The following is an 11969-nucleotide window of genomic DNA, read 5'->3' on the forward strand; positions in this document are numbered from 1 at the left end:
AAAAAAAATACCCCAAAAGAGATATTTTAGGATAATAATAAGTTTTATGTAATATAACTGTGTTTTTGTCATTCTTAAATAACAAACCAAAGCATTTTAGTAGTTAAAAAATTATTGAATATACATTTAAGGGAAAAAGTATTCTTGAGATTCAGTCACAGGCCAAATGTGAGGAGTTTGCGGGCCTGAAGTAGCCCATGGGCCAGGAGTTTAAAAATCACTGTTTTAGGTACATAAACAAAATAAAACTAACCTTTTATTGACACCACTACACAAAAGCTAATCAAAATCAAAGTTTAATCAACAAACAGGTCACTAATTAATTAATATTATTATTATTATCAATAATAATAATATTATTCTTGAAGCCCCACCACAGTGGGGCACTCGTACGCCAATCCGCTCGCATTTTTAGTTATTAAAAATAACTACAAATCAATTAATTTGTTCCAGCCCCCCGAAAAATACTATTAATTAATTTAATTAAAATCTCCCCATCTAAACATCAAGAACATAGATATCAACTAATATATTGATAATATAAATTAATAATAATTAAGAAAACATTTTTATATTATTGTTATAAAAATAAGTAAAATAACCCAGTGGGGGACAGTGAGCGAGACAGCGTGACAGTGTCGAGTGGAAAAACGGAGCTCGGTTGAGCACTCGTAGCTCGATGTTTCCTCGTATTACGAAGAAAATCTTGGAAAAGTTGCTTACTAGTAACTTCAAAAACTTGTATTTTGGGTAGCTCTTATCTTGAAGTCCCACTGTAGTTGTATATAAATGGTATGACTTGTAAGTCATATGTGAATGTAATATAGTAATATGGTAACAACATAGTGTTATATTCTAATAAGACAAACCTCTAGACTTGTTGGAGGAACATTTTTCATGTTAATTGCGTTTAAACAGTTTAAATATCTTAAGGCAGTGATTCCCAACCACTGTACTGTGGCACACTAGTGCGCTTGGAAAATCATCCTGTTTGACTTAATTGGGCTGAAAACTATTTATTGTATATACTTTTTCTTTGCTCATCAAAGCATGTACGACAGAACAATTAAATACTCTTCTGCTAGGTGGCAGCAGATGGCTATGAAAAATTAAAAAAAAAAGATAATATAATAAGAGCTGTTGAAGAAGATCTTTGCGAGTGTCTTTCTTCAATTCCTGCCAATAAATCAGCATTGTCTTCAACCAAACAGGCTGAGATTTGAGTCAATTATTAGGTCATTTAAACTAGAAGATTATTACTAAATTATTATATTTCATTACATATATTTTTTTTAGTGCGGTTTGTGTTTGGTGGTGTGCCGTGGCTGAGGTTGGGAAACACTATTTAGGAGAGGTTTCACTGCTAGATGTAAGTGTGGCCGAATCTCACTTTTGAACTTTTCCTTTTATGGTGGTAGAAGGGTTGTTGATGAATTTTTGGTTGACAAAATTTACAGACAACACTTGAAAGTGTTCAGACTGCAGAGGCGTTTTGGCAGCAGAAGCTTCTTTTCCATGTCGCTACAGCCAAAATAAATCTATTGTCTGGAGCCACACACACTGACACACAGTGTAACACACTTGCGTAACACAATGCCAGGTCACTATGTCAAGAATATGAACCAATGAATGCTAGCAGCTGTCATTAGCTTTTCGCACCCTTAGCATTCCAGCTAAGTCAACATTTTGGTTACATTGAAACAACGAAATCTTTTGTGCCTAATTCTTTATTATACTATTGTATGTAAGTAATAAATCAATCTGGACGGCATGTACTAGGGTAAAAAGAATGTATGAAAAAAGTAACATTTAACTTATTTGTAGTTGTTCTGTCCTTGTGGTGCGTAACTTACACAAAGCTAAAAAGCTAAATAATAATGAAAGTCCCCTAATAAACACACAAGTTTGTTCATGAGCTTTACTGAAAGGTATTGTAAAACGGAAACATTACAGAAACTAAAAATGCCCATTAGTGCACGCGCATTAGCATACGCTCATTTACACGAGTTCGTTAGCATATGCGCATAGCATCGTTGCTAAGTAAATGTATATACAAATTAGCTCTTAACTAAAGCTGTTATTTAAAATACACGTGTTACTAAAAGACACTGTCCAAAGTCAGCCAAAGTTAGCTAGGAAACGTTGAGCAATGCTGATAGTCTTGAGCCAATCTGTTACTGTTGCGCAAAGTTGGCTAGCATGCCTCTGCGCATCTTGAGAAAAGTTGTGTAACATCTTGTGTAACAACTTGTTAATCAGGATAATTCATATCGACGTGACATTGAGTAACTTCCCACAGGTGGAGGTAGCGGATGACTGGCTGCGTTACGGTAACCCCTGGGAAAAGGCTCGCCCCGAGTACATGCGTCCTGTGCACTTCTACGGTCGGGTGGAACACACAGCTGAAGGAGTGAAGTGGGTGGACACACAGGTAGGTAGTGGTGGAGGACACGGATCTGCTGGGTCGGTCTACGGTGGTCTGTGTTTTTTAATATTGAATTCTAACACCAGGATCAGGATAAATTAAAACGTCTGTAAAATAAAATTAAAAAAAAAAAAAATTCGGCAATTTAATGTAAATAATTTTAAGAAATCTAGTCATTGATTTTTCGATGAATTTAATTATTTATTTTAAATAGAATACCAGTTCTATTTTTTTTTACCAGTGGCACTCAAATAGAGGTTCATGGTCCCCATCTGGTCCATTTTGGTTTTTTTTGTTTTTTTTTATTCTTGTATTCATTTGAATCAATGTCAGATTGGAAATTGAATTATTTGTTTTTATTTTGGCACATATTTATATTTTAATTTTAATAAAAATAACATTTAATTATGATTATAATAAAAAGTGTCATTAGCCCTTTAAGATTTTTATTTGAGTAACCCTGTTGCAAACTGCGTTATTGCTCAAAAATTCCATTGAAGTCCCTACAAATACATTCATTGAAAGATCAACATTACAACACAAAAAAAGTACATTCTGTGGCATGAAAAAAAAAATTGAAATTCCAGTTAATTTGCAAACCTAGTTGGGCCCTGCCCTGCCTACTTCGGAAACCACCGCTTATAAAGTAATGATTCACTTAAGCTCGTACCTAAATTTAATTGTGCTGCATGTACTTACCACTGAGGTGATTGTATTTCATGTATTTCTTGTGTTCGTATTGCTCAGGTTGTCCTGGCCCTTCCCTACGACACTCCAGTCCCTGGCTACAGAAACAACATTGTCAACACTATGAGACTGTGGTCGGCCAAAGCTCCCTGTGACTTTAACCTTAAAGACTGTGAGTATTTTTGGATCGTCCGTTTCTATGTTCGATGCTAAATAAACAAATAAATAAAAAGCCTGTGAATAACTCCTATCCCGCAGTTAATGTCGGTGGTTACATCCAGGCCGTGCTTGATCGAAATCTGGCTGAGAACATCTCCAGGGTTCTCTACCCCAATGACAACGTGAGATACTCTACGACACATCGGTTTCTCTAACCTACTGATTTAATTTTGAGGATTTTTATTACTTGTAATAATATTGTAGTCAATAACATATACCGTAATTTCAGTTACACGTTAGCTCTTTCTTTAGAGCGTTGGCTTTAGCGCCCCGACCGTAGTTGGAATACATAGGGGAGACTTAGTGATCTGCTCCAGGTCTGAAGCTAACATTAGCTCCTGGGGCTAACTCCCTTCACTTTGTGCTTGTCCACAGCAGAGGTAAACAGAAACAGTGAAGTTGGGGTCTTTATTATCAGCCACTCCGACCACAACAGAACATAAACAGCTCCTGTATATCCAACTCACACTTTAACATGACAAACTGCTGTCAACTTTCACTACTGTTCTCTCTCTCTCTCGCCCCACACACATATACACTCACAGCCAATCACAGACAGCCATACGCTACTAGTATAACACACAGTAGCCTACCAGAAAAGTCATTGATCGCTAGCGGTATGAACTTCGTTAGCCCGTAAAAATCCATAAATTAGCCGCATCATTGTTTAAGCCGCAAGATTCAAAGTGTGTGGAAAAAACGTAGTCGCTTATACTCAGGAAATTACGGTTCATGCAAACCCATTGGACACATTGTTTTAGTTCTAGTTCTTTTATGTTAATTTAATTAAAATAAAACTAACTTTATGTAAGAATGTTTTTGCTCCATTTTTATTACTCTCGGTGCATGCGTCATGAGTCTGTTTTTTCTCGGCTCCTCAGTTCTTTGAGGGGAAGGAGCTGCGTCTCAAACAGGAGTACTTTGTCGTCGCCGCCACCCTTCAGGACATCATCCGTCGATTCAAAGCCTCCAAGTTCGGCTCTACGGAGTTTGTGCGCCTGGACCTCTCTACACTGCCAGACAAAGTAAGATGTACATCATTTATCAGAACAAACTGTATATCTTTTTTATTTAAAGTTATAATATATAATAACAATACAATAATTCCTGGTTTTTAAAAGTGGGGGCTGCGGTCCTGTGAGGGGCAGCCAGGGGGATCCTGAGGAAGACTCAGACAGTTGGAGGGAAGTTGGGGAAAAAAACTATAAATGTATTTAAAAATTATTTAATAACCATAAGGCCTGTAATCTTCGGAATATCAAGTTTCCGATGGTACCTGAACGCACCTCGTGTGACAGCTAGAGATGTTTTCACTAGGCCTGACATCTGCTCGTTGTTAGTTGGCCTCATGTTTCGCCTTTTTTTTTTTTGAGCAAATTATTATTTTATTTTTTTTATTATTATTTATTATTTTTTTATTATAATAATTATTATTGAGCTTTCACTATATTATGATTATAACACCATTTTAATATAATTTCAATCTGATATTGACTACACAGGCATTCTGTTAACAGGTGCGTTTTGGGTTGGTTCATTTTGTTTTTTAAATGGAAAATTAGTTCAACAAATTTGGGCTAAACATCAGGGGCTTTCATCAGAGTTCCAATCCCACTGTGCCATGCAACTCGATTTCTGCTGTAAGACTGGAACTTGCATACTGTACATAAGTACCTGTTTGACTCACCTATGTTAACACAGCAGTAACATCATAGCCTAGGACAGGCATGGACACACTACGGCCCGGAGGCCTGATGTGTGGTGTAGTGGTCAGAAATAGTACAACTTACTGACCTTTCACTTTGTCGGTTTCCAGGTAGCCATCCAGCTGAATGACACTCACCCGGCTCTAGCTATTCCGGAACTGGTAAGGATCCTTGTGGACATGGAGAACCTCACCTGGGAGAAGGTAGGATCAGAGAGCAACTTCTCATCTGTCATTCTCAGTTCTCATGTAGTACAAAAACTATGACATACTCTGACCCACACCCCTGCTTACTGAAATACTATTGAGAACCTGCTAACATGTATATTTGTATCTGTACAAACCACTGTATGAGTTGCTGCCACCTAGTGACTGGAGGCTTGTTATCATTCTTCAGTCTACTGAGTTAAAAAAAAAAACTTTTTACTGCTATTTTTTCATCACTTCTGAGTGTATATTAGAAATGACAAAATAAAAAACATTTGCGTTCAGGTGTCCTCTCTATGAAGGAATCAGTAAGATGAGATGCTGAAATCTGCCTTAATACCTCAACATACTAATACTACTATTTCACAGTAGTACTGAAGCACTACTTGCACTTGTATTCAACCTGCTTGGAGAGAAAAAAAGAACCAGGAAGTGTGATACGCTGAAGTACGTCACATGATGTATTACAGGAGACAATTAGCATAGTTAGCATAACGAGTATTGAATACTTTGTCATTTTCCTAGCTGGATGCACCTTTCAAATGAAGTATGCAATACTTATTGTACTTTTTGTCTCAATTGTGTCTCAGGCCTGTACGCTGTCTCTAACACACTTGTGTGTCCTCAGGCCTGGGACATTGTCACTCGTACCTGTGCCTACACCAACCACACCGTCCTGCCTGAAGCTCTGGAGCGCTGGCCTGTTGACCTCTTCCAGAATCTCCTGCCTCGCCACCTAGAGATCATCTACGAGATCAACAGGAGGCACTTGGAGGTTCACATGCCTTTTTTTTTCCTTCCTGTTTAAAAACCATTTTGCACCTCTCTAATGTTGTTGATCCCTTGCACAAAGAGGGAGTGAAGTCAGCAGAAGGTCTGGATCTACAACAACTAAAAGGGCATTGATAATAATAATAATTGTCATGAGAAATTATCCTTATTATATTTTTAAAAATATTCCCTCGTCAATCTTTTTAAGCAAATTATATGCAGGTGCAATTATATATGTGAATCAAAGGATTATGGGACGTTAGAGTTGTAAGATTCCCGCCTGGTTTAATTCTCTCTGTACTCATAATCTTTTACTTTCTAATTCTATATTTTTCTTCTTTTTAGTGTGCGAAGATTATAGAAGTACAGTATTTTATTGACATATCATGAAATATAACCTGCACCCCACAGTGCCTTTTATTCTTAACGATTACCTGACGTAGCGTTTAATGATTTTGGTCAGAATGATAATCATGATCTTTTTTAACAATATTGAAATCACAATTTTTCATTATGTTTGGTAAAAATATTTTTTTTCATATTATTATTTTAATATGTTTTTATGCAAACAGATTAAGCTTTCGGTTCAAAATGAAATTTAAAAAATCATATATATATATATATTTATATATATATATATAATTTAAATAATAAATAATTGAAGCGAAAGGTTAATGAAAAATAAATATGCATTTTACTATTTGCAAAATAGGCACAACAACACCTATGTCTGCGTAGTATTAAGGTCAGGGAAGATTTTTGCATATTTGCATATTTGTTTTCACCATGCTTCTAAAGCCCTTGTTGCTCACGGTATTTATTGGACGCTATTGTGTAAGTGAGTGGTTCTCCAACTGTTTCTACTCTGTACCACCTGAGAAAACATTGAGCTCTCTGAGTACTATCATGATGACCAACATTAGAAAATAGCAGCGTAGACCTTTTCCTCACGTACCACTAGAGAGCGCTCACATACCACTGGTCTAAGTTATTTCAGGGTGTCACTCAGTGCAGGATTGCTGTCACGGTTGGCGCTGGACACAGAAATTTCATGGATCACTATTAGCGTTAGCTTTAGCCTTCCTGTATTCATCGAGTTTGTGGTGTTTTTTAAGGTGGTTGAATAAGTTAGTTGTGTTGCCACTCTGTTGTTTGAATGTATGTTTGGTCATTTAGATCATTTTGATCTAAATCCAAAAATGTCCAGACAATCGTTGATCCCTTACAGTTACTTGCTCAGGCTTGGGCAAACTTTTTGACTCTCAGGCCACACTTATCCTAAACTTTGACAGAGGGGGGCCGAGTCAGGAGCAGATAGATGGAGCATTGGTGTGAACTAAGAAAAATGATGTGTAAAAGTCATGGATAAAGGATAAAATGCTAATATGCTTTTATCATTTTCTAAACCATTTATTGAGGGAATGTGGGTGTTGCAGGGACAAGGCAGAAGTATAACGATAATACAAATAAATTATATCATTTCGAAAAGTTTGGCGGATTAAAAAGCTGAACGGGCCGCATCCGTTAGTTTGCCCATGCCAGTACTAGCTTCTCCTCACCTCCAATGCTACGGTACTGTCACCTTCTGCCTCCGATGTTACGTCTCATTAGTGACTGAACAATTTGATGCTGGCGAGTGCTGCGAGCTGTAGGGCGAGCTAGCTTTCTAATTAGGCAGTTTTTGCTCGCCCCCTGGTGGTTGGTTGTCTATTGGTCGAAAAAGTACTTGATTTCATATGCGGCTAAAACCGTGATTATGATTAAAATTGGATTAATTGTGCAGCTCTAACCTGACATTTTAAGTAATTTAACATAAGAAATCATCTGAATGGAAATTAAATGTATGGCTTATCTTTCTCTGTAAACATCATTTATTTAAGTTTGTAAGTTAAAACATGTCTTTCTTCACTCCCTCCTCAGCGTATTGGTAAGCTCTACCCCGGTGACTTTGACCGCCTTCGGCGTATGTCCTTGATCGAAGAAGGTGACGTCAAGAAGATCAACATGGCTCACCTGTGCATTGTGGGAGCTCACGCCGTCAACGGAGTGGCTCGCATTCACTCGGAGATCATCAAAAACACAGTGTAAGATGAATTACATGTATTTTCTCAGCCTGTGCTTCACACACCCTAGGTGTGTTGTTAGTATTCAGAAGTATTCGCCAGCTAGTACCAGGACTGTATTGTGAAACTAAGATTTTAAATTTTACTGGGGGGAAAAAACATCTGGATCCTTCTATGGGTAATTTCTGACTGTTTCCCTCCAATAGGTTTAAAGATTTTTATGACCTCGACCCTCAGAAGTTTCAGAACAAGACCAACGGCATCACACCCAGACGCTGGCTCGTCATGTGCAATCCAGGCCTGGCTGAGGTCATCGCTGAGGTCAGTGTATTTAAATCCTCGTTAGACAAAAAAAAAAAAAAAATCTGTAATTGTGCTTTTAAAAATGCATTTAGAAACAACATCAAGTCATTATTACAGAAGGGTTCATTGAAATGGCATTGATGGATGGAATAGTGTCTCTGAGTGCGCCATCTTGTGGAATCAGCTAAAAAACCCAAATAATTATGAGACTAAGAGAATAATAAGTGAGCCACTAGGGGGCGATGCTGTTCTCTGCAGAAATTTGGTGAGCCAATGAGGTCTTATAAAAAAAATATATAATTAGTGACTAGACTGAATCTCAAGTTTATTTGAAATTAAAATGATTTAAATTAAGGCAAACAATGCCTGGCAGTATTTAAAATCCTCTGAAGCTTTGCACACAGACAGGTTTCTCCAAAAGAATGTTAAGTAATGTTTTTTTTTTGTTGGTAAAACTCTACTGTGCAAACACCTGACTTGCGTTTACATTTTCAGAGAATTGGTGAGGATTACATACGTGATCTGGATCAGCTGAAGAAGCTTTTGGACTTTGTGGACGACGACGCCTTCATTCGCGACGTCGCCAAAATCAAGCAGGTGAGAGACTGCACTTTGGTTTTTTTTTTGTGGTTATTCACTTTAAAATTGTTATTTAAAAAACATTTAAAATATGTTTGAGATAGACCACATATGTATTAATATATATATTTGTGAATATAAAAACATTTGAAATATATATTACATATATGTATGCATATACATGTATATAAAAAGATACGTTTTCTGTATCAGCTGAATATATTAAGTTTTTATTTGTCATTGTGAAATAATTAATCTTTAATATATATACAGTATACATATATACAGTATATATATGGCATATATGTATATATATATAGTATATATATATACACACACACAGTATATATATTTCTTTAACCTAGTTGCATTATTTATTATTTAAGGCAACAATGTACAGGTAGGATTGCAGAGTTCATGAATCATTCCTTCTTTAATCGCTCGATCTGCTTTTCTTTCGCTCTCAGGAGAACAAAATGAAATTTGCCGCCCACCTGGAGGAGCAGTACAAGGTGCAGATCAACCCCAACTCCATGTTCGACGTCCAGGTGAAGAGGATTCACGAGTATAAACGACAGCTGCTCAACTGCCTCCACATCATCACGCTGTACAACCGTGAGTACCTCTGATCGCCTTCTCACAAATCTGACGTGAATTCAAAGTTGAGATCAACTTTTTTTTTTATTTTTCCCCCAAAAGGCATCAAGAAGGAGCCAAACAAGCAATGGACCCCCAGGACCATTATGATTGGAGGAAAGGTGAGCAGCATTCCAGGAAGTTAGCACCTTTGTCCACAATACAGTAGTGTGTAAGAACATTTCTTTTGATTTGACTTTTTAATCTGAATTCCTTCCTTGTGTTCTAAGGCTGCTCCAGGTTACCACACGGCCAAGATGATCATCAAGTTGATCACATCAATCGGTGACATCGTCAACAATGACACAGTGGTGGGAGACCGCCTGAAGGTCATCTTCCTGGAAAACTATCGTGTCACTCTGGCAGAGAAAGGTATATTTATATATATATATTTTCACACAATTTATATATATATATATATATATTCCTAATGTTGAAATTTTCAACACATTTTGATACATGAGCAGAATGACTTGTCCAACCACTTATCATTGCTCTACAACACAGTTGATGTTATCGTTTAACAATTTTCACATAGATCGTAAGGGACTGTAGGCTGATTAACACTGTTGACGCCAACGGCTTCACTGTAGTTTTTAAAGCACGTCTCAACATGTTCTACGAGCCACTGTCAACATTCAAAGTAATGACTAAAACCACCGACTCTATGAGAAAGTACATGGTTATTACAAACATACGTTGCAGGATTATTAACTATTATTTTTAATATCATACTGTAGTAAAAAAAAAAAACAAATGTGAGGCATCAGTGTGATGAAGCAAACAAACAAGTTGTTTGTGTCTGTGCAGTCATCCCTGCTGCTGACCTGTCAGAGCAGATCTCTACAGCTGGAACTGAGGCCTCAGGGACTGGAAACATGAAGTTCATGCTGAACGGTGCCCTCACTATTGGAACCATGGATGGGGCCAATGTGGAGATGGCTGAGGAGGCCGGGGAGGAGAACCTCTTTATCTTCGGCATGAGGGTGAACGATGTTGAAGCCATGGATAAGAAAGGGTGAGTGTCAGTGTCTGTGGTCCCTCACAGCAGCATCTTCATGATTGGTCTCTTAAGAGTTGGAAGAAATACAAAAACAATTTTTAATACCTATATTATATCACTCGCTTAGCTAACATGTTGGGTACATCATAATCTGGGACCTAAAAGGGTTGGTAACAATCTGTCTTCAGCCTTTGTTTTCACTATTTTAGATTAGCAAAGCTGAGCTGAACCTATGTTCAGTCTTGCTTCGTGCAAGAACAAACGTAGTGCAAAATGATGGTGTCTCAATTATTATAACGTGCCGGAAACAATTATCCAAATGTTCACTAGTTGTCATATTTTCGAACATGCTGTAAAATGCTGTCAGAGCCGACGGACTCAAGTGTTAATTACTTTCAGTGTAAAATAATAAGGGGATAACCTATTTGCCATATAAGTCGCACCAGTCGGCTCTGTAGTGCCCTCTAGCTGGTGTCAGTGTAAAAATAACGAACATGTACATTTTCAGTGGTACAGGAGTGGCAGATACTGGTACACAGGCCTGGCGTTCCCTCTAGTGGCTGTCAGTGCGAAAATAACAAACATGTGAAATTATACATTTTAATATAGAAGTCACAAACTGAGCCAAAGTACATTAAAACTCTTTTTTTTTTGCCCTCAGCTATGATGCCAAGTCATACTACAACAGCCTCCCAGAGCTGAAACAGGCAATGGACCAGATTTCAGGAGGTTTCTTCAGCCCTGGCCAGCCTGACCTCTTTAAAGACCTGGTCAATATGCTGATGAATCATGACAGGTGACGCTCACATACACCAACACACATTTGTAGAGTTTGATTAGACCACCTCGATCCTTTCTTACGTGTGACCACTGTGTTGCAGATTCAAGGTATTTGCCGACTATGAAGACTACATCAGATGTCAGGAGAACGTCAGTGCACTGTACAAGGTCAGTAGAAAAATGGACGCGGACTGTGGTTGTTAGGTGGTCAAAAAGAAAAAAAATCCTCTGATTAGACTAGATTAGATGTATAATTATATAACTTATTCAAACAGCAGTTAATGCAATCAAGAAAACTTGCATTGCTTGAAATAAGATAATAGGATATTTTTGTTTTGTTGTTTTGTTATTGGACTTCTGTGCTAGTCACAGTTTGTCCAAAACAAACACCATGTTCAAGCATAAAGGTGTCCATCAGTGCACCTGGCACCAGGACACCCTAGGCCGGAGGTCAATGATCGACTTTGTAGTCGTGTCATCTGACATCCGGCCGTATGTATTGGACACTAGGGTGAAGAGAGGGGCTGAGCTTTCAACTGATCACCACCTGGTGGTGAGTTGGCTCCGCTTACGGGGGGCAAAGCTGGATAG

At 37.8% G+C, this 11969-nt stretch overlaps 1 protein-coding gene across 1 annotated transcript in view; it reads left to right on the forward strand.

Moving 5' to 3' along the window:
- LOC103391662 (glycogen phosphorylase, muscle form) overlaps nucleotides 1–11969 on the forward strand; it is a 21392-nt gene that overhangs the window by 6705 nt on the left and 2718 nt on the right. Inside the window, exons 4-18 of the mRNA XM_025062224.1 lie at nucleotides 2225–2431; nucleotides 3173–3284; nucleotides 3371–3453; nucleotides 4213–4356; nucleotides 5148–5240; nucleotides 5872–6018; nucleotides 7935–8098; nucleotides 8284–8398; nucleotides 8876–8977; nucleotides 9427–9574; nucleotides 9659–9717; nucleotides 9826–9967; nucleotides 10406–10613; nucleotides 11260–11394; nucleotides 11480–11546. Coding sequence (XP_024917992.1) covers nucleotides 2225–2431; nucleotides 3173–3284; nucleotides 3371–3453; nucleotides 4213–4356; nucleotides 5148–5240; nucleotides 5872–6018; nucleotides 7935–8098; nucleotides 8284–8398; nucleotides 8876–8977; nucleotides 9427–9574; nucleotides 9659–9717; nucleotides 9826–9967; nucleotides 10406–10613; nucleotides 11260–11394; nucleotides 11480–11546 — 1926 coding nt within the window. The remainder of the gene's footprint in view (nucleotides 1–2224; nucleotides 2432–3172; nucleotides 3285–3370; nucleotides 3454–4212; nucleotides 4357–5147; nucleotides 5241–5871; nucleotides 6019–7934; nucleotides 8099–8283; nucleotides 8399–8875; nucleotides 8978–9426; nucleotides 9575–9658; nucleotides 9718–9825; nucleotides 9968–10405; nucleotides 10614–11259; nucleotides 11395–11479; nucleotides 11547–11969) is intronic.

Source organism: Cynoglossus semilaevis, chromosome 1 (assembly GCF_000523025.1).
Source record: "Cynoglossus semilaevis isolate Cse_v1.0 chromosome 1, Cse_v1.0, whole genome shotgun sequence".
Lineage (NCBI taxonomy): Eukaryota > Metazoa > Chordata > Actinopteri > Pleuronectiformes > Cynoglossidae > Cynoglossus > Cynoglossus semilaevis.